We start from the raw sequence: 27,500 nt of genomic DNA, 5'->3' as shown, positions 1-27,500 counted from the left end.
AGAGGTGCCAAAGTCTTCCTAGGATAAAATGATGGCACTGTGCCAGGTTGCCATGGGTGCCAGGAGAGCTTGGGAGCGCTCTGGAAGCTACCTGGAATTATCAATGCCGTGGTATTTTCCCCATGGACCCTTCTGACTTTGATGGTTTGTCTTGGCCGGGGAATCGGTGGAACCGAGCCCGGGGAGGGTATTGGAGTGCCACCTGTGTCGGCTTCCTTGACGGCTGACGCAGGGGCCTTCTTTGCAAGCTCTATCACGGTCCGTCGCAGTTCCGAGTTCATTGCCCATTTGAACCACGGCAGAATCATTACTCGCTGCTATGTCTGCGGAGGTCTGAGACAGAGAGGAAGCAGTTGCGGGGGGCGTGAGGGGCTCCCAGGTAGGAATGACCGGCTCAGGCACGGGTTGTGAGGCCGCACCTTTAGGTGAGCTTCCGCTGTGGTTGGCAGGATCCGTCTCCCTTACCGGCACTGGTAGCGGAGCCAAGCCGGGAGAAGAAAGGGGGTCCTTATTGGGATCTCTTGAATGGAGATCGGGGGCGTGCTCTGGCACTGGCACTAAGGCAGGGGCAGGCACTATTATTTGCTTTGGAATTGGCTCATCGTCTGTTACGGACAGAGCTTAGCATGGCTCATTGCATTCAAGTGGCACTGGCAGAGATTTGGAATCGATTTTGGAATCTCCTGGAGGGAGATCTGATTGGGGCTCTGGCACTGGCAGTGATTGTGGTAACTTGAATGGGGACTGGAAGTCCTGTCCCAGGAGGATGTCATAACTTCTGGGAAGACAGCTTGCTACTGCAAGGTTACAAATTTTAGATTTATGAGGTCTTGTGACTCTCAGTTGGACAGTAGGGAGTATCATTTTGAATTCATTGATACCCTCAATTGTGACGAGTTTGCGTCGGTTAATGATAGCTCCATAGGGAACTTTGTCTTTCCTTATGAGAGAAATTTGCGCACCAGAGTCGTCATATGCCTTGACCTGGCGTGCTGGGTATCTACCTCGAGGAGGTACCACATATATGGGACCCTCGGCTGGAGGGCCTAAGGACGCGGGATTCGTAACTGTCAGGGCGACGGCAGGATTACCGGACTTATTATTTCTAGGGCATTTTGCCCATGAGGGAGAGTGGCCATAAATCTTGCACGCCGTGCAAAAGGTTTGGATGAAATCTCTTCTCACTGCCCCTGCAGAGGGAGCAGGCGACTTATTAGTTGGTTTTCCGGGAGAAAGAGGCTCTGTTGATTTATTTCGGCATTGCTCTTTGGAATGCCAGATCTTCCTACAGAACCCGCATACAATGGGTTTCTGTGATTGCCCATTCTTCAGCGGAGGGGCACCCGAAAGGCAGGCGGGTGGACTAATTCTGCGCTGCAGGGAGCTCTCCTGGGGGTGATGAGTATCCCAGGAGTCGGCAATGCGACAACACTCCACCAACGTCGTAGGCTCCTTCTCCCCTATGTGCGTGGCGAGGCAGGAGGTGCGTAGAGGAAGAAATGTTTTATTTTCATTTGTTCTATGGAGTCAGCAAGGGTCTTGACTCCCACAGACTTGAACATGAACTTGTCAGGAGGACATTGGAAATCGGACGACATCGACGCGTTAATCCTCAGACCTCTTCTGAAGAAGGTGGCCCAGAGAACAAGACCTCCAGAATCTTCGCCAAACGGGGAGTTAATGAGGCCAAAACCACTAGGGAATTGGTTACTCTCCACCTTCTTAGGAAACGGTCACCTGCATACCATCGGGGACAATGCCACACCTACATATGTTTTATATATATACCCTTGTAACATCTCATCTGTCCATATTCTACCAGTGAACAGGGGCACAGAATCAAGTGCCCGAAATATATGGTTGCAACGTTTAAATAGTGTTTTATGGGCCTTTTTTATATTCATATATATATATATATATATATATATATATATATATATATATATATATATATATATATATATATATATATATATATATATATATATATGTGTGTGTGTATGTATGTATGTATATGTACACACACACACACTTATATATATATAATCTTAATAGCCACAATACCCTCTTAACTTTTCGAATTGTTCGCACTTTTTTGGATATGCTTGTCTCTACAAAGCCTTAAGTTCCAAGTGCAGGAAATTTGAAGCAGTTATGATGTCCGGTAGTGGAAAACAAACCCTCATCCCATAATCACAATTAGGTCACATTGCCGATGTGGTCAGGTCAGCAACGTGACCTCGTTGTGATTACGGAATGGGGATTCGTTTCCTGCTACCGGACATCATAACTGCTTCCAATTTCTTGTAATTGGATCTAAGGCTTGGAGATCCAAAAAAAGCGCGAAGAATTCGAGAAGTTAAGAGGTCATTGTGGCTATTACAATTGCATATGTATATGATAAAAGTGACCAGTAGATTTTACACAAAACACACACACACACACACACACACACACACACATATATATATATATATATATATATATATATATATATATATATATATATATATATATATATATATATATATATATATATATATATATATATATATATATATATATAGATATAGATATTATGGGTATGTGTGTATAGACTGCTTGCTTGTTTTTACTAATTACCAAGCCAGTATGTACCAACTAACTTTAACGAAAATGATGTCCCTAGTAACCAAATAGTCTTTGCTAGCAATATGATCGCCGGCCCTGGAAATGAGATGGTACTGAGTACAAATGATGCAAATCTGATCACAGTTATCATAATGTTACGTAAATTGGCGGATAGCCTCTGAATAAATATCGAAAAGATCCAAAAGTTGTGTGACCATTGCCGGATGAGGCAATGAGTTCTGAGTCAACTACTAATTTTATGTTAGAGATTTTTGTCAACATGCTGATCTCGTAGAATGATCACACTCCGTGTGTTATTGTCCCTAGTCCGTTATCATGGTGAATACTTGACGATGTTTAGAAATTCACATCATCAAACGTTGCCAAAGAAACTAAATTTCTTTTACGCCTTCCAACAGCAACATAGGTGATGATATTAATGCCGCACACTTCAGGAATTTTGTTTTACTTTTGATGGGATACCATTTTGTTTGATTCTCAAGTTTCTCTGGATCTTTACCTTTAAGAAAAAATGTTCTGTTTCCTTACTAATTAACTCATAGCATAAACCACATTGAGAGATATTTTGTTTGGACATCTTTCAAAATTTTTGTTTCAACAAAAAAGCACTATCAGTGTCGTCTGTACCTCTAAAATTACCACGGTCAACTCATTTTGCAGAGATACCACGTGCACACTCTCCAACAATGAAGTCTTTTATCCCCTTATTGCTAACTTGTGGAACAAACAGTTTTTCTGGCTTAATAAGCTGATACTCAAAATTGTAAAAGAGGCTGTATAATACTACCTGAAAGTACCCTGCGCCATTGCGTTATGTTTTAGAGTATTTTCAGCCGAAGTTTGCGTCTTTATTTGTTTATCTTTTATTGATCTGTTTACCTTTCTCTATTTATCTGTGGGTTATTTTACTCTTTGCCAAGATTTTCTTTTTTATTTATAAAATGTACATTCCCTTCTTTGAAGATTCCATACAAATTCCGTGACCTTTTGGGGTTAATCGATAATGATAGTCTTTAGCTGTGAATTATTACTGTTTGCAAGTGATAACTTCCAACGATTGTAATAAAATTAACGATCTTTTTTTACTTTCTGAAGACTTACAACTAGAAACCTCTCTTAAACACAGGAATATATCATATCTAGTATATCATATCTACCATGTCTATATAGTTACAAACAAAACTTATTTTTATTTTGAAATAACAATGAAAATATAAACGCAAAATAGTTTTTGAGCATTCAACAGTATTAGAAATTGAACTAAAGCTCTGATAATTTTTATTATTTACTATGTCTGATTGCTCATTTTATCATCCATTTTCTTATTCTAAGTACCAAACAATCATGTATTTGTTAATATTCCATTTATCCTAACTCGTTAGTATTAAGTAATTACTTCCGACATATGGGTTTAATCAGGATCCTTGAAGGTCAAAATATAAGCATTATTTTATATCACTATGAGAACCGAGTATCATGAGAGAATGCCGTGAAAATTCAGCTGTTCTGATGGGTTCCATGAGTGCTCTATTTAAGGTTAAGCTGCATTCATGTTTTTCTTTTCAGCTTTAACGGCAAGAATTTTGAGCCATGCACCGGACTCCCGCTTTATGTCTCTTTATTCTTGGCTGCTTTTGTGCCAGAGCTCTTGGCAGGGAAGCGAGAGGGCAGCATGAGAACCCTGGTGAGGGAAATGAAACCTATTCAGATTCAGAGGCTATAGATGAAACGTTGGAAGATCCGCAGAAACATCGAAAGAAGATTCACATTTTGGAAGAAAGCGACCTACTAATTGACTTAGCAAACTGCAGAGACTTCGAACAGTTTAGGAAAACCTTGAAGGAAGCAGAGCGAGAAATCTTGTTCCATCTGCAAAATCTCACTCATAAAGTTTTACCTGAGCCATTCAAGCAAAACGTTAATTTATGGAGAAGAGCAAAGGTATGGGCTGTTAAATTTTTAAAGCAGTCTCAAACTATTGTCAATGTTTGTTTACCAGCGCTCTCGATCAATACTACAAAGGTCACAAAATTGGAAAAAGAGGAAAGGCCAGATGGCCAACAAACCCTTGTCAGTATTGAGTATGGAAGGATTCAAGCTAGAGAAAAATACATTTTGAGTGTGAATGATCCAAAAATTAGAATCCACCAAAGCACAGAGCAAAATCAACGCAGAAAACACTTTCCCAAAAGCAACAGAAGAGGAAAAATTGGTCGACTTGTTAATACTATTTTAACCATGTTGACAACAGACGGCAAAATTGACGAAACTTCTTTTTTAAAAGAACTTGTGTCATCAACTGCAGGAGATGAAGTGCTGAAAGTAACTCCGCGCGCTGAAAAAGGTATGTCATCATCTGATCAGACTTTAATTTCATCGCTTTCGTAGCTTGTTGAAAATTGAGTTCTTTCTTTGAACAGTTTTCTTTGTAGTTTTATTAATTTTTTGTTTCAAAGTTTTGAATTAACCGGCAGGTCCTTCCGTCAAAGCACAGATAAGTGGTCATGTGAGAGATGTTCCACCATACTTTCTCAGCGTAGCCGTGGGAGCGAGAATTATAAAACATGGGAAACTGGCTGAACTTGCTAGGTAAGGTATTCTCTCTCACTCTCTTTCGCTCTCTCTCTTTCTCTCATACCAATGACATACTTAAAAGTGCACATGTATGATAGGCTATATTTCTTAGGATTATTAAGTTATCAACACTTACGAAAAATAGGTACTACAATAACTAGACACTCGTTACAATGAAAGATTTTAAAGAAAATTATTAACAAGACAAGCTACAGTAATATTATTTCATCGTCAGACGTACAGTAACTGGTTATTCTATATACTGATATCACCTTTTCATTCTAAATTCGACAGCTCTCGGCGTTTCCGAACTCTTTCACGTGGTTTGTCTCCAGCTATACTGAGGTATGGTGGAACATATGCCAATTGCTTAATCTATCAGGAAAAAGTCGCCGATGACTCTCTCAGTTTGCCTTTTGATGGTCACGGAGATCGTTCCTTCATCAAGAATTCTAAATATGATGTCATCGTAGAAGAGGACGATGAAAGCCAAGAACCTGCTAATAATCCCTCTCTAAGAATGGAAGCAGGTGAATTAAAGGACAGATCTCCACTTATTAAAAGGATGTCAGACATCGATGACAGTAGAGCTTATCAGCAAGTAAATGATGAAAGTGAAGGAAACCATAGTTGCCCTTTTAATGAAGAATTTCATTCACACTACGGAGTCAAGCCCGAGAGCAATTCCTCAGACTCTTCTTATGATTTGCTGGCTGCCATCTTCTCATTGGCCAACAGGAAAACTTCCCTCCTCCTCAAAGATGAGCCTACTCAGCTTGACGCCGAAGATTTATTACATGATCATTTCACAAATTTCACAATGACAGGTAAAAGTACATCATATTCCAAATGTGTTTGCTCACTGAGTTTGTGTGTGCTATAGTTCGGTCATTAACTCATACATGACTTTCTTATACTCTCAAATATCAAGCCACGAACACCTCTTTGTTCTGAATTCACTTGACCTTTGGAATAACTTGCACCCGAAGGGAATTATATATGATAAGCACATCTTCCCCTGCCAGTATTCGAACCTATGTTTTCTGGTTTTAAACAATTGTCTCATCCACAGTACTATTAAGTGAGATACTTTTGTGAACTATGACAAATCTATCATGAAATTAGCCACGCCTAGCACTTGGCTGACATAGTGGATATCGTTTGATTTCGATTCTAAGGATAACACATGAAAGTGTCTATCCCTCTCTCATAACCAAACAATATCGGTTCGAATACTGGCCGGGGAAGATGCTCTTATCATATATAATTCTCTTTTGGTAACGTTATACTCAAAGTAAAGTGAATTCAATACTAAGAGGTATTAGAAGCTCAGTATTTAAGTGTAAAACAATCACGCGTGAATTAGTGACAAAACTATCAGATTTATCTACACACACACACACACACACATATATATATATATATATATATATATATATATATATATATATATATATATATATATATATATATATATATGTATGTATGTATATATATATATATATATATATATATATATATATATATATATATATATGTGTGTGTGTGTGTATGTGTGTGTGTATGTGTGTGTGTGTGTGTGTGTGTGTGTGTGTGTGTGTGTGCGTGTTATTAAAAACTTCTGAGTAAACCTTAAACTACAACAGTAAATGTCGTAAGATTACATCATCTTATGAGTTTTATCATAACTTGGACTTTATTTAGTGAACACTAAATATTTCACCTTTCCAGTCATAATCCTCATCGGCAATTGTCTCTGTGTTTGGCAGCGGACGATCTGATCACCTTAACAGACTTCGCAGAAGATGTTGGAATGACTCTGCTCTTCGATGTCAATCAGTTATACCGAACGCCTGACCGACGGGAATGGGATCCGACAAACGCCCGGAGAATCTTCCAAGACGTTGCCGCAAGAAACAGATCACTGATTTGGCAACTAGGGAATGGTATTGTTTCTAAGTGTTCTTTCATTGATAACGGGTAAGATGCAGTGAATTGATGCTCCAAAGTTCATAAATTTCCTTGCTATATCGGCTGATGACTAATAGTTCCAAAATTTATGAATATGGAAAATGAATTGTATGAAAACCCTCCTAAATAGTTTCTAAAAATTTCACAGTAATTACTGGACTATCTTGTTCAACATCTACTGTAATTTTCAAAGTGATACTGATAGGCTTCGATAAATGGAATCAACAGTTGAGGTAATTAGCATCAAGGCAGAATTAGTTGCTTAGTTTTAGGTACGTCCAGCTTTCAGTGTTTCTTGTATATGACGAAAATTCTTAACCATATCATCCGGAACTAGCGAGCAATAACTTCACCAAATCTTCTCATTCCACCAAATTCATAACTGAAAATAGTCTCATATCATACTGTACAAAGATGATATAAATAAAAAAAAAAATGTTAGTGACAGAATTTTTCTGTTGGTACGAGGATTAGCCAAAGTTTATTTATTTTGTTATATTCCTAACCCTCCCCCCCAAGAAAAAAAGGAGATTCCTGGAAGGGCAGTGCCTCTGAAATTGTAGGGTTGTAAATACATTCCTCTTTTTCAGAAAAATATAATTGCTGAAGACTACAAAATCATATATCGTTATATCAGTGATATTTTGTGTTATAAACAAAAAACACCTCACTAGAAAATGAAAATGTAAAACATAGATATACCATAAACGAAAAAATTTCAATCTCCATAATGGTTTGTAAGTTTTTAGTGATTTTTGTGATATTACCTGACATCAAGTAATTCAACTGCAGTCAGATAAATGACGCTATTCTTATCAAGTATTATATTCTGCTGTAGAGTAAGAGACAAAACAAAACGATTAGCATTTTTACTGATCTTTTATCTTTAACTGGTATGCCTTACAGCAGGAATTACCATAGCTTTCCATTGATCTCAAAAATTCCTCTTTGACATATAATCTGAGAAGAATAAGTGATCATATATTCAACATTGATTAAGAAAAGGTGAGGATGTTAACTCTTTAATTCTCAGCAAGGCACTTCACCTAAGCAGCAACCCATACAAAATTACTTCTGTAGGTTAACGGGGACTGAATTCTCATGAAAGGGGCCCCAATATATATATATATATATATATATATATATATATATATATATATATATATATATATATATATATATATATATATACATATATATATATATATATATATATATATATATATATATATATATATATATATATATATATATATATATTCAGTCCCCCAAAACCTACGAAGTAATTTTGGACGTTGTAAAGATCCGCAACCCCAGAGTACCCATGTAAAGATTGGCTTTCCTCAGAATGAACTTGTTAACATCAGCCACCCCCCAGTACTGAACACGGCGAAGGGACATTCCATTTGGCCGAAAACAAACAGATGCACCGCCAGTATCAGAATGAGCATGTTAACATCAGCCACCCCAAATATTAGCTTGTTAAGATAAACAACCTCAGGTACTCTGGGGTTGCTGTTCTTTAAACGTCTGTAATTTTGTATGGGTTGCAGCTAAGGTGAAGTGCACACACACACACACACACACACACACACATATATATATATATATATATATATATATATATATATATATATATATATATATATATATATATATATATATATGAGTGCGTGTGTGTGTGTTCTGAGTCCGGCTGGAAGAGTGAAATTGAATTCTGCATGTAATTTTGCCTTAGGGGCCAACACCTAGAGCTCAAGAACATAAACAATAAATGTAATTAATAGTATGACTTAAGTTGAAATTACATTTATTTAAAGAAAACTGGGAAGGTCGCCTTTTCATTCCAGTCGGTTAGATTAAATTACTTTATTTACAAATTTTGCAACTATGCATAGGCTGGCAGTCCAGCCATCAAGGCATATGCAATGTTGAATAAAAGGTGTAATTACAGTTAACCAATAAATAAAAGGTTAACACGAATCCTTTAATAATTTACTTTGAAAAATTATGCTAAGTTACCTTTTAAAATGTACTTTTGGCATTTACGTAATTTAATACCTCGCTCCTGTCATGACAAGGTATATGGTGGAAAGGGTTTTCAAATTACTGTCAAAATATTTCGTTAGATTTACGTTAGGGTGCGAAAAGAAATGGAATTGCATTCGGCGAGCGAACGATGAGAAGTGGAACTGGATGTGTTGGGGGGGGGGACAACTGCTACTAGTGACGTCAGTCACCTCATACAACACTCGATTGGTGATTTAAAATTTAGGGAAAAGAACACTAAACTTCTCTGACCGAATGATTAGTGCTGATATATAGGCTCGAATTATTTAACTTAAAACATCAATAATGCCTTTACTTTACTTTAAACATTAAACGAGAATCTGAACTGGATATGGTGGGAGTGAGACGATGGAACGTGCATGTGCCGAGCTGCTAGGAGTTGTCACACGTATTTTAACAAACAAATTTTCGGACTACACTTCACTGACACAGGAATTATACACTTCCTCTGTCGTAACTGTTTTCGAGCAACACACTTAGCTAACTATTCACGACTAACACATGCAATAAATCCCTGTCAAAGCACTTCCTAATTCCAGAATATCAGTTCTCTGGTATTCAACAACACTACTGCTACTCTGCTCTTGACGAAGCGAAATTTCGCAGGCAGTTTGCCTGCATCGCTAACTTGAGAACTTTTTTTTTTGGTGCTCTCGCCTTTATTCTGTGATACTAAAAATCAGCTACAAATCACTTCTTTTAAAACACTTTTCCCTATCTGTTCCTAATGTATCCTTAATATTACAACGATTATAATAATAACCCTTACCTCGTTGTCTTTAGCTTCGGTTCTGTCACTCTTTATCTTTTGCCTTGTGAATAATGGAATTGAATTATTTTATGAATTACAATTGCCTTGGGAATAATGGAATCAAATTATTTTATGATACGTTATTCCTCAGTGCGCCTACCTTCCTAGCCTAGTAATAGCAAAGCTAATTCTCGTTACTATCTGACTAGGTCCTGGCAAGATCGACACTTATATTCTGAGCCCGGCAGGAAGAGTGAAATTGAATTTTGAATGTAGTTTTGCCTTAGGGGCCAACACCTAGAACTCAGAACATAAACAATAAATGTAATTAATAGTATGACTTACCTTGAAATTACATCTATTTAAAGAAAAATGGGAAGGTCACCTTTTCATACCAATCGGTTAGATTAAATTACTTTATTTACAAATTTTGCAACTAGAAATTAATATGGATAGGCTAGCAGTCCAGACATCAAGGCACATGCAATGTGCAATAAAAGGTGTAATTACAGTTAGTCAATAAATAAAAGGTTAACACGAATCTTATAAACTGCTTAAGACTGGCTGATGAATTATTTTACACTAGTACAACGATAACGCTGAGAGGCCTGGCACGTGGCCCTTGTGGACGATTTCTCAGAAGATTCTTGCATGTGGCAAGATGGAAATGAGTCTTCTGGGGCAATTGTGTTGCAAGGGCAGGGGCAGAAACTTCGAAGAGCCAGATAACAGGATTCTGGAAAACGAATGCCAGGTCAGTATTCAGTGACACAAGCACTTTCTCCCACATGAAATTAACTATTCACGTTGGAGGGGATTATCAATTAGATTTAATTAGCACATGGTAACATGACGGTGGGAATGCTCTAATTATTATCACAGAACAAACTTAATTTAAGCTTGGAACAAGTCATGAGGGCAAATGTGCATGCTAGGATGTGAGAAACAAAGGGGATTTGCTTGGGAGAATGAAAAGTTGGAAATACTGAAAATGGAGAGAAATTCATGAGAAGGGAAAGAGCAATGGCGTTACTTGCAACTTCAAGATGTACCTTATTACATCTGTGAATGGAGCTCGCTTGCAAAAGATGAACTCCGGCCACAGAAGTTCGACACGTGGCCATTGGTAAGAGGGTAGAACAGCACCAGCTTGGCGTTATTAAGCTTCAGCAACCTTGTGCTTTAGAGGTCTAGCAAGGTGTGAGACGGAGAGAGGTCACCGAGGCACCCCATTCAATCCCATTGGTGGGCACAGGATATCGGTAGATCTGGAAGAAGCAATAACAACCAATGCAAAGGTCGAAGGGAAATAGGTCTTATAGTTAAGACTAAGGGTCAGCCTAGCAGCCCAGTTACTGTCCTGACTAGTCCTTCTTCCCTAACAGCTTTCTGTCCCCCAAAATCATACGATATAGGGGTTAGGATGCCTACATCTGTCCCCCCTAGCGGGGTCTCCTTCAGCTGCCATGAAACTTGATTTCCTAGCTAACAGACTGGAGGGACGAATTTTCCAAGTACGTAATTATATATATATATATATATATATATATATATATATATATATATATATATATATATATATATATATATATATATATATATATATATTAGGTTAGATAACCTTGTTATATTCATGTAGTGGAAGTTACCACTGTAAAAACTGCAGTGGGTCAGAAAAACTCCACCAGCTCCTTCGTGTGTTTACATCTGAAGAATGCTTACACTGCGATACAAAGTCATGGGGCAAACTGCCTATCTCAAAGAAAACGATCTCCATAGCAGACAGAGTTAAACAAATTACAATGAACTCTTATTAAGGATGCAATCAATTTTAACACTCCTTCTCAAACTTAATACAAAGTTAATCAATACAGTGTGCATGAGCAAAAGCAACAAATCAACTAATTTTTACACATTCCCAACATTTGTCTTAACTTTTAAAATTTTTCTTGACTTAAACCCTTAGTGAATATATCGGCAGTCATATAATTTGTTGGGCAATATTGCAACTGAATTACATTTCTGTCACATTGATCTCGCACATAATGAAATTTAATGTCAATATGTTTTGATCTACCATGAAACTGAGGATTCCTTGACATAGTAATGGTAGACTGATTGTCTTCTAAAATCAACATTCAAATTTCAAATCTCCTGTTAGCTTCCACAACCAAACAGCCTCTTGCATTGCGCTAGCTAACGCTATGTACTCTGCTTCAGCAGTTGATAAAGCCACACAACTCTGTTTTTTACTACTCCAACTCACAACACCACCACTAAGGTGAAAATAATAACTGGAAGTTGACTTGCGATCATCGGTGTCACCTGCCCAAACAGCATCTGAATACCCAGTGATCTCTGAAATACCATTATTGCTATATAAAATTCCAAAATTATGTGTACCCTTTAGATATCTCATTGTAAGCTTCACTGCTTTCCAGTGCTGGATGGTAGGTTTAGCAAATGCCTAGCAACACTACTCACTGCAAATGTGATATCAGGCCTTGTTTTTAAAGACAAATACAATAAACTCCCAAAAGGTGAATGATACATGTTCTGATCAAACTCTATGCATTAATCAGATGCTTTACATAACTTTAGACTTGGATCAATTGGTGTTTCTATAAGCTTTGAATTCTCCATATCAAATTTTTTAATGACATTTTCAGTATAAGATGGTTGACCAATCCATACTTGACCTTTGGAAGTATCTTGTACAACTTTTACACCTAAAAAATAATTAAGCTCACCTAGGTCTTGCATTTTATAATGTAAAGCCAGGACTCTTTAATTTCCTTCATCAGTTTATCTGATTTACATGCTAATATTAAATCATCAACACAAACAGCTATGATACAGGGATCTCCCTCTGACTTGACATAAATGCAAGGATCTCCTGAAGTTTGCACAAAACCTAGCCTTTTCAAACTATCATCGAGAGAACAATTCCAACATCTTGAAGACTGTTTCAATCCATAAATTCTTTTCTTTAGCTTACATACCAAACTTTCCTTACCTAGCTCTATAACACCCCCTGCTTGTTTCATATATACTTCTCAGTAAGTATACCATTTAAAAATGCTGAGGTCACATCCATATGATGCAGTTTCAAACCGCTTTTGAACAGTAAAGGCAATCACAGTACGAATAGATTCAAATCTTACAACAGGACAAAATGTTTCATCATAATCCACACCAAACTTTTGTGAAAAACCTTGTGCAACAGGACGAGCTTTATATCATTCAATAGAACAGTCACTTGGCATTTTCCTTTTAAAAACCCATCTACTGTTAAGGGCTTTTCTACCCTCAGGAAGTTCAACTAAATCATAAACATCATTATCATGAATAGAACTAATTTCCTCATTCATTGCATTAATCCAATACTCTGTCTCATACCCCATCAATGTTTCAGTGAATGATGCTGGTTCGTTTGTCTCATGAGCAACTGAAACCCACTCACCATACATATTTCGTGGTCGCTTCACTCTTACTGACTGCCTTACTGTAGCTTCTGGCTGTTCATTTTCATCATCCTCTGAAGCACTATCTGGTGGATGAGATACTTCAATAATAGAAGTTTCAAGCTCTAATCTAAATTTCTCATTCTGAACGTCATGCTGTTCCTCATTGAAAATAACATTACGACTATATAATATTCTCTCCTTGGCTGTCATACAGTCTGTACCCTTGTACATCAGAACCATAACCAAGAAAGGTACACTATATGGTTTTTGAGTCTAACTTTTTCCTTTCATCTCTAGGAATATGAGCATAACAAACACACCCAAAAACTCTAAAATGTTTAACATTTGGTTTAATTCCAGTAAATGCCTGATAAGATGTCATATGGTGAAGTGCTCTAGCCGGACTTCTGTTTTTCAGGTAACAAGCAGTTGACAATGCCTCTGCCCAATATTTATGAGGCAACCCTGAATCAATCAACATTGGTCTGACATGCTCTATCAATGTTCTGTTCATTCTTTCACTGACACCATTCTGCTCAGCTATTTTTGGGTATGGTGTACTCATGCAAAATACCGGCGTCTTTCAAAAATTTCTCAAACTCATTTCACTTCCATTATCTGTGTGTAGGGTTTTAATCTTTTTACCTTTCTGATTCTCTATACAACTCTTCCATTCTTTGAATTTTTCAGATACTTCATGTTTACCTTTGAGTACATAAACCCAGACACACTGAGTTGCATCATCAATGAAAGTTACAAAATACTCACACTTACCCAAAGATTTCTCATTAAGTTTTCCACACACATCACTATGAATTAAATCAAGCGGTTCTCTTTATCTAACAACTTTGTTTTTATTACATGGAATGGGAGTTTTCTTAATTTTTCCTTTAGTACGTTTCACAAAACTCCAAATCTGTATTAACATCAAATTTCAAACCATCTGCCAAACCTTCTTTCACTAACAGTCTTAAATGGCCATACCTTCTGTGCCACATATTTTCATTAGGCCTAACCTTATTACAGACAACTCTACTCTTATGATCAGTTTTTGCACATTTTAAATAATACAAATTACCTTTTTTCTCTGCAAAAGCAATCAACTTATTGTTGGCATCAAAAATTTTGCACTCATCCCCACAAAACTGAGTGACATTTACACACACTAAGTAAATCAGAAGACAACTTTGGTACATACAATACATCATTCAATGTACAGTTCTTCACTTTACCATCAGGCAACAACATTTTTATGGCTACTTTGCCAGAACCACAAGCCTCTGATGAATGACCATCTCCCAAAGCAATGGAAACAATATCTTTATCACCTTATTCAACAAAAAGATTCTTATTATTACACATGTGACAGGTTGCACCAGAATCTACAATCCATGTTTCAGGCAACATATCATTACTACATACTGACATAGCATGGGCAACCAGCAGGCCTACACTCTCATCACTTTCATATTTTGTTTCAGCACTGTACAATTTTTCTTTAAAAGTACTAGGCCTAGCCTTAGGATCATCATTTTTCAGAAATCTACAATTCCTTTTAATGTGCCCTACCTTACCACAATGGTGACATTTAAAGGGTTTCTTTGTTTTCCTACTAGAAGCATTATAGGCTTTTTCTTTCTTCACACTTAAATTACCATCACCTTCCTGTATCAAGGATTTCCTTTCCTCATGCAAAAGCTTTTCAGTGACAAATTCCATTTTGGGGACATCTGCATTTGCCTCTAAAGCAGTTACCAACATACTAAAAGATTCAGGCAAACTTGCTAACAGATTCACCACCTGATCTTCTTCACTTACCGGATCCCCTAAACACTGAGTTCATCAAAAACCTCGGTTATTGTCTTAATATGGTCCTTTACAGACTCACCTTCTCTTAATTTCAAAGAGAACAACTTACGCTCTAACACTAATTTATTTGACCAGGTTTTTTGTTTTGAAACTGGTTGGAAAGTTTCTTCCAAACCACCTGTCGATCTTCTGGATCTCCTAACAAATACAGCAATTCTGGATCAATAGCTAAAACTATGATAGCCAATGCCTTATTCCTTTTCGAAATATACTTTTTATATTCATCCAGATCAGTGCGTTCAGGGATAGGCTTCATGTCATCAATCAGACCCCAAACATTCTCCTTAATGAGAGCCATCCGACACTGGACTTTCCAAGTAGCATAATTAGTGCCATTTAGTGGCACAATGACACTTTTCAGCTCAGACATTCTGACGAAAATAAAATAATAGAAGCATTTTAAAGCTACTCACATTAAAGGCAAGAGTACCATAGTCCACTACACAACAAGTATAGCCTAGCTCGTTAACTTCAGGTGATAGCAGCCACAGCAAACATTAATTGCCGCCAAATCTCTATGGTAGCAACAGCAGGCATCAACCGATGCCAAATCTCCTCAAAACAAAAGCTCTAAGTTATCAGCCTCAAATACCACATGCAGTCTTCATTATCATTTTAGGACACTCACCCTCATCTGGGCCCATAACCTATTAGGTTTGATAACCTTGTTATGTTCATTTAGTGGAAGTTACCATGGTAAAAACTGCAGTGGGTCAGAAAGACACTACCAGCTCCTTCGTGTGTTTACTTCTGAAGAATGCTTACACTGCGATACAAAGTCATGGTGCAATCTGCCTATCTCAAAGAAGCGTTCTCCATAGCAGACTGCGTTAAACAAATTACGATGAACTTTTATTAAGGAGGCCATCAATTTTAACAATATATATATATATATATATATATATATATATATATATATATATATATATATATATATATATATATATATATATATATATATTGTAAGATGGTTGATCGTATGTGATGTATGTTGTCAGGAGGAAAGTGGAATTGGCGCCAATGTTTCCCCCGTGCCTGCACTTCACTTGCAGTCACACCTCTGTACTGATTGGACGTGTAATAAAGCACTGGAGTGTCCCACTGATTTCCTTCAGCCTCTAACATGGCGCAGTGAGTAGGATCCTGTAAAAGGATAAGGATGTCTACACCAGGGAGACCGTCTTTCACGACAAGGAGGGCGATTTGATCCTCCAGGGGTGCCCACAGTACTCCCGTTGGAGTGGCACCAAGATCACCAGCTCTTCAGCATGTAGTTGCCGAAGGGCGAGATGCGCTGCAAGCCCTTAATGACCGTTTAGCTACAATGGCGAGTGGCTTGTGTCTACAGAGCAGCCCCAGGGCCCCAGCCCCACCACTACCAGAGAAGTGTGCTTTGGAAATGTCGTCGGCCTCCTTCAGGACTTGGAAGCTGTCCATGACACAGTGGCTTAGGCTATATAAGCTTCAACCAACGGGTGCAGTTCAACACATTAGGCTTCACTGCACCCCAGAGTTGCAACGTTCACTGGATGACAGGTATAGCGATGCACAGTGGGCTAATTTGTCTCCAGAAGGGGCTTTGGATGCTATAGGGGCCATGGTTCTGTGTGCTTCGAACCAGGCCGTGCATTAGGCTGAGTTTTTTGTGTATATGCAAGGACGTGAGGAGTCAATTAGTGAATATTTTGCAAAGTGCTCACAAAAAGCCATGGATTGTGGCTTCCAGTGTCCTAGCTGTCATGGCGATTTGTCCGAATATATGCTTATTAGGAAGCTTATGGTAGGTCTAAGGGATGAGATATTGAAAAGAGACCTCTATAGGTCGTGTGTGTGACATATGAGGCAGCCCACAAAGATGCTTCCATGCCCCAGCATGACACATGGCATCAAGAGCCACGTGCGGCCGATGTGGAGACAGACACCAACCCCCCTGAGTGTGCAGCGGTGAAGAGCGGTGAGAGGTCCTCAGTTTCCATCAATGCTCGTATGTGTGGGAACTGTGGAGTGCAGCATGAGCCAAGGAAGGTGTTGTGCCTGGCGAGAAATATTGTTTGTCATGGCTGTCAAAAAATTGGCCACTTGAAATGGTTCTGTAGGAGCAAGAAGAAGATGGTGAGTGATGCCCCTGCTTCGTCAGTAACACTGGGAGCAGTCACCGCTGGGGTACAACCCAGTGTGCAGCCTACTATACAAGTGCTAGTGTCCTCATCAGTGCATGGGCCTAGGCCTAAGGGTCACAAGCCTGTACGGGCTCTGGTAGACACAGTGGCCGAAGTGTGTGTTGCAGGCCCCACCTTGCTGTCGACCCTCATTGAAAGACCTGCCCTTTCACAACACTACCGGGGCTTAAGTGATGTTGCCAATGTTCGATTGGAGTGTATGGGAACTGCCCCTCCTCGCATTCAGTACGGTGCCAGGACAACCATCCAAGAAGTGTACTTCATCAAGTCTGCAATGTCTTTCTTCCTTTCATTGGCTGCTTGTAAGGACCTTGGCCTCGTGCTCCAGTCCTTTCCCCACCACCTGTCAGTGTCAGCGAGCCTCGCACTGGAGCATGAGGTCCCCACACCCATTGGGCCATCCCTGCCTAAGCCCTTATCCATGCCGTTTCCACCAATGGAGAACGTCCCAAAGTTGGAGCAGTGGCTCTTGCGCCATTTTTCGTCATCAACTTTCAATACAGAGAGGGAGCCCTCCCAGTCATAGGGGGCAAGCCGCACAATATTCATCTACTGCTGGGGGCAACCCCCTATGCATGCCACACCCCAGCATCAGCGCCAAAGCACTGGGAGTCAGAAGTGAAGAAGCAGTTGGACCAGGACATCAGGAAGGGCATCATTGAGGAGGTACCTACTGGTGAAGCAACAGAATGGTGTGCGAGGATGGTCATTGTTGCCAAGAAGTCAGGTCAGCCCCGCGGCACTGTGGACTTTCAATGCTTTAATTCCTCCTGCAGGAGAGAGACGCATCACACCCCTGCTCCTTTTGACATGATCTTTGGGGTGCCTTTACATTCCTTCAAGACAGTGGCAGATGCGCATTGGGGCTTCCACCAGGTAGAGTTAGATGAAGAGAGCCGCAGACTCACAACCTTTATCACACCCTGGGGGCATTACCGGTACAGAAGAACGCCCATGGGACACTGTTCAGCTTCAGATGCCTACACCAAGAGGTTTGATGACGCCATCAAGGACATCCCCCAAAAACACAAATGTGTGGACGATGCTCCTCTGTATGACAACAACGTTCAGGAGGCCTTCTGGCACACCTATAATTTCTTGGGCATGTGTGCCAAAAAGGGCATAACCCTCAAGCCAGAGAAATTCAGTTTCTGCCAAAGAGAAGTGAGCTTCGTCGGATTCCAGATGGGATGGGATTCGTACAGGCCCACAGAGGAGAGTCTAGCTGCCGTAAGGAGATTCCCTATGCCAGACAACCCCTCTGTCACTGACATCAGGTCATGGTTTGGCTTTGTCAACCAGTTGGCACCCTTCCTCACCACTGCCCCACTGATGGAACCCTTTAGAGACCTCCTGAAGAAGTCTACAAGCAAGAATGTGTACTGGGATAGCAACCTACAAGAGAGATTCCACCAAGCACAGGAGGCCATATGCAAGCTGGCCAAGGATGGGCTGGTATACTATGACAAATCCCGACCTACAGCGGCCCAAACAGATTGGAGCAGGGATGGGATCGGGTTTGTCATCCTGCAGCAGTACTTGTGCTTGTGCCTCGGCTGATGTCCCATTTTGCTGCAAGTGTGGATGGCGTATCGCCTTATGTGGGAGCCGCCATTTGTCGCAGGCTGAAGCTGGGTATGCTGCTGCTGAGGGAGAAGCCTTAGCAGTCACATGGTGTCTCAAGAAGGCCAGGCTACTCCTGTTGGGATGCCCCAAATTACTGATCGTGACTGATCACCGCCCACTGGTCAAGCTCCTGGGTGATAGAGAGCTGAAGGATATACTAAACCCAAGACTCTTCCGTCTCAAGGAGAAGACCCTACAATACAGGTTCCAGGTAAGATTCTTGCCAGGAAAGAGGAATTGCGCTGCTGACTTCTTATCACATTTCCCTGCTCTCCGTTGAGAACCAGATGACAAGGATTCTGATCTTGAGGAGGATATGACTGCCGCCCTTGTTGCTGCTTCAGCCACTGCCCTTGAACAAGAATGCCTCGTACTGGATGAGGAGAGGGTCAAAGAAGCAGCCTCTAAAGACCCTGTGTACCAGCTGCTGGCAGCTAAAGTTGCAGTAAATGACTGGCGCCTGCAGAAGGCACAGGAGGTGGCCTGCCTAAGCCAGTTCTACTCAGTTAGGGACAGGTTATCTATGGTAGAAGACCTGATAGTCTACACTTACGAACAAGGATGCCCACGTCTGCTCATCCCAGAGGAACTTCGCCATCAAGTCATTACAGGCCTTCATGCAGGACATCAGGGGGTAGACTCCATGCTCCGCAGGGCTAGACAATCGGTTTACTGGCCAGGGATGGAAGGCGACTGTAATATGATGTCTCACTGCGACATGTAATGTCTTCACACTGAAAGGTGATGAATGAAAAGGTAGATTCTTTCCACTCCCATTTAATGAAGAGAAGTAAACAAACATAAGGGCGGAGGATGAGTTCCGATGCTCGTCAGTTGTCAGTGACCACTGGCTACCTTATACATCGCATTTGGCAGGAAAGACAAAAGTATTGTCTGCTAAAATACAATGTTGCCACATTGCATAATTCACCCAGTGATCTTACAGTATTTATAAATGGTTAAGCATGAATGGGATATCAAAGGTAACATAAACATACTTATTCCTGTAAAATAATAGTGAAAGTGTACATGAATACATATATTTGATATCTATACACCTCCTCCCCCCTTTACGCTCATAGCACCATCTCGAGCGGAACATGGACTTCTTTCAGCGAGTTGGGGTGAACGACGAGGGGCATTGGGGGTGCTGAGTGATGGCCCGTTTTCCTGGCCGAAGCAAGGGGATGCAGGGACTTCGGGGAAAGGGTCATCACTCGTGTTAGGCACTGGGCGTAGATGTCTTCTGTTTCGGAACCAAACGCGGCCACTAGGAAGGCGCACCTCGTACTGTCTTGACCTGCCATGGCCCATCACGATGCCAACCTTGTCCCATCGTAGCGTTTTGGCATCCTGTATCCTGACTTGCTGGCCGGTGGAGAGCCTGGTTAGAGGGTGGGCATGAGAATTGAAGCAGCTTGTGGCTTGGTCGACGTGGGCAGCAGTACGACGGTCGTAATCCTCAGTCTTGGTTTGCCACTCTTTCGTGAATGATAGTGGGTGGGCTGGTGCGGAGAGGGTGGCCATAGAGAATCTGCGCAGGGGAGCGTCCAGCAGGGGTTGGAGTGTTCCAAAGCTCCAGCAGTCCTCTATCAAAATCTTCACAATCTATATTCCCAGATGGGGCTGTCGTCATAATGAGATGCTTGGCTGCTTTTACTGCTGCTTCCGCATGTCCATTGGACTGAGGGTAATGCGGGGAAGTGATGATATGGCGGACTCCCCAGCGTTCGGTGACTCGCTTGAAGTCTTGGCGGGAGAATGGGGGTCCTCCGTCCGTCCGTAAGCGGAGTGGGACACCAACTTCACGGAAGTAGACACAAGACATTCTTGTGACTCTAGCTACTGTCGTGTCGCTTCCACAGGGGACAATCACAGGCCAGCCTGAAAGTCTATCTGCTATAACAAGGAATTCCTTCCCTGCAACATGAAAGAAGTCAGCTGACACACTTTCGAAGGGCCGGGTCGGGTGGTCGTCGCACATGTAGGGTTCCTGTTGCTGACTAGGGAGAAGCTGTTGGCAAGCATTGCAAGCTTCTACTGTATTCTTTATGTCAGCATCGATGCCTGGCCAAAATACTGTCTGTCTTGCACGATGTCGAGTAGCTTCGATTCCTCAGTGGCTGTCATGGAGGCGAGCCAAGGTGCGTCTACGGAGGGCTGCAGGTATGATGATCCTGGGCCCATATAGCACTAACTCTCCATCTGCATAAAGGCTATCTCGCAGCTTCCAATACGGGAGGGCAGAGATGTGGCGGTCGTAGCAGTTGGTGGGGAAGCCATTGGAAACATATTGGGCGAGGCAACTGTAGTTTTGATCCTGAGATGCAGCAGTGCGGAGTTCCTGTAGGGTCCTGTCCTCTTCGATGATGGGTCCTGTTGCCTGATCGTCGGTGGAAATGGCGGTGCTGGTGATGATGCGCCTGACATGGGCAGTTGAGGTGGTGCAGTCTTCCTCATCTTCAGGTGTGGGGCGACTGGTCAGGGAGCGAGACACGGCATCTGGTATGCAGAGCTGTTTCCCCACATGCCATACTGCAGTGAAGATGTAGGGGGCCACTTTCATCTTGAGGCGTTGCAGGCGTGGATTCTCAATGGCATCCAGGGTGTAGTGGTTGAGGATAGGAATCAAGGGGTGATGGTCAGTCATCACAGTGAAATGTTGAAGTCCAGATAGGTATAGGCAACACTTAGCCATGGCCCAGGTGACTGCATATCGGGTTTCCGTGTCCGTAAGGAAACGGGAGCCACACTGGACAAGATGCATCTGACCGTGGCAGTTCTCCTGAAGTAGGGCATAGCCAAGGCCGTACAAGCATGAGGCGTCTGTCTGCAGGACCATGGGCAAGCCTGGGTTGAAAGGTACCAGGACTGGTGGTGAAGTTAGAGCTTTCTTGACATTCTTAAATGCTTGCTCATGGTCAGGTGTCCAGATAAATGAGCGTTTCGGGCTCATGAGCAGGCGTAGAGCCTGTGCCGCTGATGAGATATCTGGGGTGAAGTCGACAGGTTGGTTGACGAGACCCATAAATGACCTAATATCTGTGACATTGGAAGGCATGGGGAAGTCACGTATGGCAGATACCTTGTCAGGGTCTGCTGCAATGCCGTCAGGTGATAAGACATACCCGCAGAATTTAACTTGAGGGGCAGCTACGGTGAACTTTTCCTTATTGAGGGTAATGCTGTATTTACGGCACCTGGTCAGCATTTGTGTTGCAGGTGGGAAGGGAGATCCTCGTCTGATATAAGGATGTCATCTATAACCTTCATACAGTTGGGGATACCTTGTAGAGCCATATCTCAACGGAGGCAGTAGGCATTACCCGTCGCCGCGAATCCCATCGGGCCACGGCAGTGCTGGAACCTTCCGTACAGGCTTATGAACATGGTCAGATGGCGATCTTCCTCTGCCAACTCCATTTGCCAATAGCCATGGAGGGCATCCGCTATCGTGAAATACTTCGCCATAGGAGAGATGTTGCGGATGGCGTCATGGGGCATGAGCGATGGATGTGTTGGGCGGGCAACCTGAGAATTTAAGTGGGTGTAATCCACAGTGATGCGGACACCTTTGTCCTTGGGTACCAGGACCATTGGGTGGCACCATTCGGAGGGCTCGTCGCCTATGGGCGTGATGATTCCTTGTTGTACTAAGGAGTCAAGTTCTTCTTTTACTTGATCCCTGAGGGTGAACGGAATGGGCCTGGGTGTATGTACAGTGAAAGGTGTAGCACCAGGTTTCAGGTGGATCTGCATTGGATGACCTGTCATCTTCTTTAGTGGCTGAGTCTGCAGATCTGCCTTGGATACGAGTACGTCATTGAAATGGCGGAGAAAATAATCCTTAGCAGCTGCAGGTGATGTCATGGCAGAGTCAGGAATCCGGGCACACCTGTTGACATGTGTAACCTTCAGAATGGGCTTCGGGAATTCTGGTGACACTATAGCAAGGGCTTGGCAATGTCCACGAGAGAGGAGGGCAGTCTGGATATCCTCATGAACATGTATGGTAGCTACACATGATTTGTTGCCAAGGCAAAGTGTCGCTTGGAAACATCCCACGGCTGGTGGCATGGGGGATCCATCTGCAGTCACGACATCCGTCAAGGGTGGAGGTGAAAGTTTTGACCTGGGTATGTGGAGTGCATCCAGGTGCGTGGTGCCAATCACTGTAATGTCTGCTCCTGTGTCGGGGATTAGCTGGAGATGTGATGAGATGTCACCGAATGACAGGGAGACAGTGACTGGTGTGGGGGACTCATTATCTGAGTTGGCACCCATGAGACGGCAGTTGGAGTTTGACTTGGTAGGTGATGAGGGCCGGTGTCCACTTGGTGTTGGTGATGAAGCTGTAGATCCAGTCCAATTTGTCTTGGTAGACCTGCACATCTTCATGAAGTGTCCCTGTTTCTGGCAGGCACTGCACTGGACATCCTTAGCAGGGCATTTCTGAGATCGGGGCCAATGACCTGTGCATCCACAGTTATTGCAGGTGGCACCCGAGGCTGGGCACTGTCCGGAGTTGTGCCTACGAGAGCAATTTTGACAGGGGTTGCCGTTAGTAGAATGTTGAGAATGTTGGTTGGGAGATCGATGAGAATTCCTCTTCCCTAATCGTTGATTCTTCTTGTATGTAGATACAGTGCTGATCTGGCTAGGGGCAGATGCAATGGCAGATACAGTCGCACGTGTAGACTCGAAGGAGCGGCAGCAAGTCACAAAATCTGCGAGGGTGGATGAGGGTTGGAGGGCTATAAGGCGTTGTATTAACTCTTCGTCCCTCACTCCCATCAATATTACTATTTGCAACTGCTTTTCAGCACAGGAAGCGGGGTTGCCAGTGCATAAATCCTCTTCATCGGCGAGATCCTTGAGGCGTGCATAGTAAACTACAAAGGATTCTCCCACAGCCTGTTTGCAGGACAATAACTCTCTGCGTCGTAAGGCCTCATTTCTGAGACTGCGCAAATGCTTTTGCAGTGCATTCAGCACCTCTGTAAGGGACAGTGATGTGTCGTGAGGGATGCCTAGTGTATGCGTAAGCAGACGTTGAACTTCCAGGGAGATGCAGGTCCTCAGGTGAATCAGCTGGGCTGCTTGATGCAAGCTGTCAAGTCCAACTAGGGCTGCATAATCCTCAAAACGAAGTCTCCATTGACGAAAAGCTTGATATGTTGCATCTTGTTGCAGAATTGGAGGGGGATGGACCTTAGGCTGGCTAGAGGTCATGGGTGTATTTACCCGTTGGGCTCCCCATGGTGTGGCAGGGGGTGCCAGTGTGGTGTCAGGTTGCTGGGGTTGCTGAGACTGTTGCGATGATGCCAGCTGTTCTGACAGCAGTGTAAACAGAGCCATGAATCGCTGGTTATCTTCCTGTCTTGATTGCTCCATTTGTTGCCTGAAGGTCTGTTCCTCTTGTCTCCTTCAAGCTTGCTCCTGCAAGCTGGAAGTTTGAAGAAAATGTATGAGGTGCAACATGTCACTATCACAGCCTCTGGCCTGTTGGGAGTAAGAGGAGGAGGAAGGGAGGGGCTGATAGCCTCATCAAGTGTGGAAGGGCTGGTATCATCATCAGCAGAGGGGGGATGCATGGATCCGTCGTCTCCCATTGGATCATCCGTCTAATCCTCTCCTCTCTGATCCAATAATTGAATTAGCTGTTCCTCTTGCTGAGCCATATTGAGTTGGGTATCATATGAAAGCTTAGGATCTTTAGAGTGCAAGGAAAATGTTCAGTTCTCTGTAGGTACATGAAGAAATGCGCCAGAAGTATTTAAAATAAAAGATCCTGTTGAAAATAAGCTGTAAAAAGGCTGGAAAGTCGAGCGAATGGAGGCGAGTGTGTGCGTACGTGTGTTGTGGTGGTGGTGGGCGGGGCATAGGCTAGTGACGGTTGTCTTCTGGGCTCTCAGTGTCTAATGATGCTTGAGAGGGGTAGGGTAGTCCATGGAATCGCTGGGGGCAAATTTGAGTAGCCTTATGCATTGGCGAGGGGAAGCGGTCTCGCAACATCACACTGCACCAACACATTAACACTAACACTGCCCTTCACAAACACTATATCACTCTTGGAGATACTGTAATACACACAGATACTGTCGATGATATCCTGAGTCCCTGTAAGATCCAAGGTGAGAGGCGAATACAGCAATGACGGTTGCTTGAATTTCGAATTTGGCGACCGGCTGATTGAAGTCTCTATCAAGGGAGCGGCTACATAACACTGCGCCATGTAATATGATGTCTCACTGCGACATGTAATGTCTTCACACTGAAAGGTGATGAATGAAAAGGTAGATTCTTTCCACTCCCATTTAATGAAGAGACGTAAACAAACGTGAGAGCGGAGGATGAGAGCCGATGCTCGTCACTCATCAGTGACCACAGGCTACCTTATACATAATTCAGCCAGTGATCTTACAGTATTTATAAAAACGTATAAATGGTTAAGCATGAATGGAATATCAAAGGTAACATAAGCATACTTATTCCTGTAAAATAATAGTGAAAGTGTACATGAATACATATATTTGATATCTATACAGCGACCTGCAGAGCCACAGGGATGGATGTGCCTCTTGTGATGTACATGCTCCATCACAACCTGCTGAACCATTAGCACTCACACCACCCCCAGAATACCCATTCCAGTCGACAGTGGTGGACATGCTACAGTTGGAGGGCCTTATGTACATGGCCTATGCAGACAGGCTCACCGGGTGGCTGGAAGTGGCACACTTCCCACATGGCACAACATCATCAAGAATTATATCAGTTTTGAGGACACTTCACAAGATGGGGAGCACCAGAGCTAATCTTGACAGATGGGGGCACAAACCTCATTAGTGAAGAGACCACATCATTCTTCAGAAAATGGGGGTTTGCACCTGTCGTCAGCCCATTACCCCCAGTCTAACGGAAGGGCCGAAGCAGCAGTCAAGACTGCCAAGAGGATCATCAGGTCTAACATAGGCAAAGGAGGCAGCCTCGATTGCAACAAGGCATCCCTGGCAATTCTTCAGTACCTCAATACACCCCATAAGGGGTTTGACAAGTCCCCAGCACAGCTCACTATCGGCAGGCAGCTCAGAGATGGAGTGCCAACACCCAGATTGCATTACAAGGTGGAGAGACACTGGGATGAGATAATTCAGTGGAGGGAGCTACGAATGGCAGAGTCCCAAGAGGAGACCCCACCACCTACTGGTACCAGGGAGCTTCTACCCCTGGTTGTAGGCAGCAGGGTAAGAATGCAGGATCCTGTAACCAAAACCTGGGACTGATCTGGGTTGGTAGTGGAGTCTAAGGCCCACTGACAGTATCTCATTAGGCTGGGTGGAAGCGGTCAGGTGTCACTTAGAAACAGGAAGCACCTGAAAGTGTTAGAACGGCAGCCCCCAACATCCTCAGCCATTCCCCCACGCCCGGAACACGCTCCACCTCATCCGAAAAGGCGCACAGTGCAACCCTCATGGATGGGCGAGTATGTCATGGGTGATATTGAGCATTAACCCATGCTTGTGTTTGCGTCACCTTGTACAGTTACATTTTGTTGTCCTTCATGCTCATTTTATCTTTTGTTTTCAGTAAGCCGAATTGGATAGAAATTCTGTTGTGCAAACATATTTTATGTATGTACTATATATTGTTGCCATGCATGTCCTTGTATGTTGTGACACTCAGTGTTAACCATTACTTTTGTCCTATGGGGATTTTCCTTTTACACTTTTCTTTGTCTATATATATATATATATATATATATATATATATATATATATATTATATATATATACATATATTACTTATTATTATTTTCATTTAATATTATGCCATTCTGCCATGCCATAATCTTAGGGGATCTGGGGGGGGAAGTAGGGTGGTTGATTGTATGTGATGTATGTTGTCAGGAGGAAAGCGAAATTGGCGCCAATGTTTCCCGTGTGCCTGCACTTCACTTGCAGTCACACCTCTGTACTGATTGGACGTGTAATAAAGCACTGGAGTGTCCCACTGGTTTCCTTCTGCCTCTAACATATATATATATATATATATATATATATATATATATATATATATATTGGCTACATATACAAATGCAGGGATACGGATTACGGTGAAAATAGAAAGGGTAAGGGGGAGGAGGAGAAAGATTGCTTCCTCTGTTGGCGTTACAGGATGTAGGGCATCTGCTAGACAGTAGTGATCTTTTCACTTCCAGTTGCTGGTTCAGGGTTGATTTTTGCAAAAAATACTAACAGATTCTGCTATAATTAGTCAGTGGTGGCTATGCTCCGTGTAGATGATGTCGGTATTCTCCACTAGTTATTGCGTCGTGGGTTTATGGTTGTGATCGTCAAC

At 42.2% G+C, this 27,500-nt stretch overlaps 1 protein-coding gene across 2 annotated transcripts in view; it reads left to right on the top strand.

The window, feature by feature from the left end:
* LOC136847040 (heparanase-like) overlaps positions 1–27,500 on the top strand; it is a 196,673-nt gene that overhangs the window by 24,533 nt on the left and 144,640 nt on the right. For both annotated transcript variants that reach the window (XM_067118272.1, XM_067118273.1), the window contains exons 2-5: positions 4,198–4,975; positions 5,106–5,220; positions 5,500–6,032; positions 6,975–7,151. In XM_067118272.1, coding sequence (XP_066974373.1) covers positions 4,222–4,975; positions 5,106–5,220; positions 5,500–6,032; positions 6,975–7,151 — 1,579 coding nt within the window. In that variant the 5' untranslated portion in view covers positions 4,198–4,221. The remainder of the gene's footprint in view (positions 1–4,197; positions 4,976–5,105; positions 5,221–5,499; positions 6,033–6,974; positions 7,152–27,500) is intronic.

Source organism: Macrobrachium rosenbergii, chromosome 16 (assembly GCF_040412425.1).
Source record: "Macrobrachium rosenbergii isolate ZJJX-2024 chromosome 16, ASM4041242v1, whole genome shotgun sequence".
Lineage (NCBI taxonomy): Eukaryota > Metazoa > Arthropoda > Malacostraca > Decapoda > Palaemonidae > Macrobrachium > Macrobrachium rosenbergii.
This window is presented reverse-complemented; position numbering and strand designations above follow the sequence as displayed.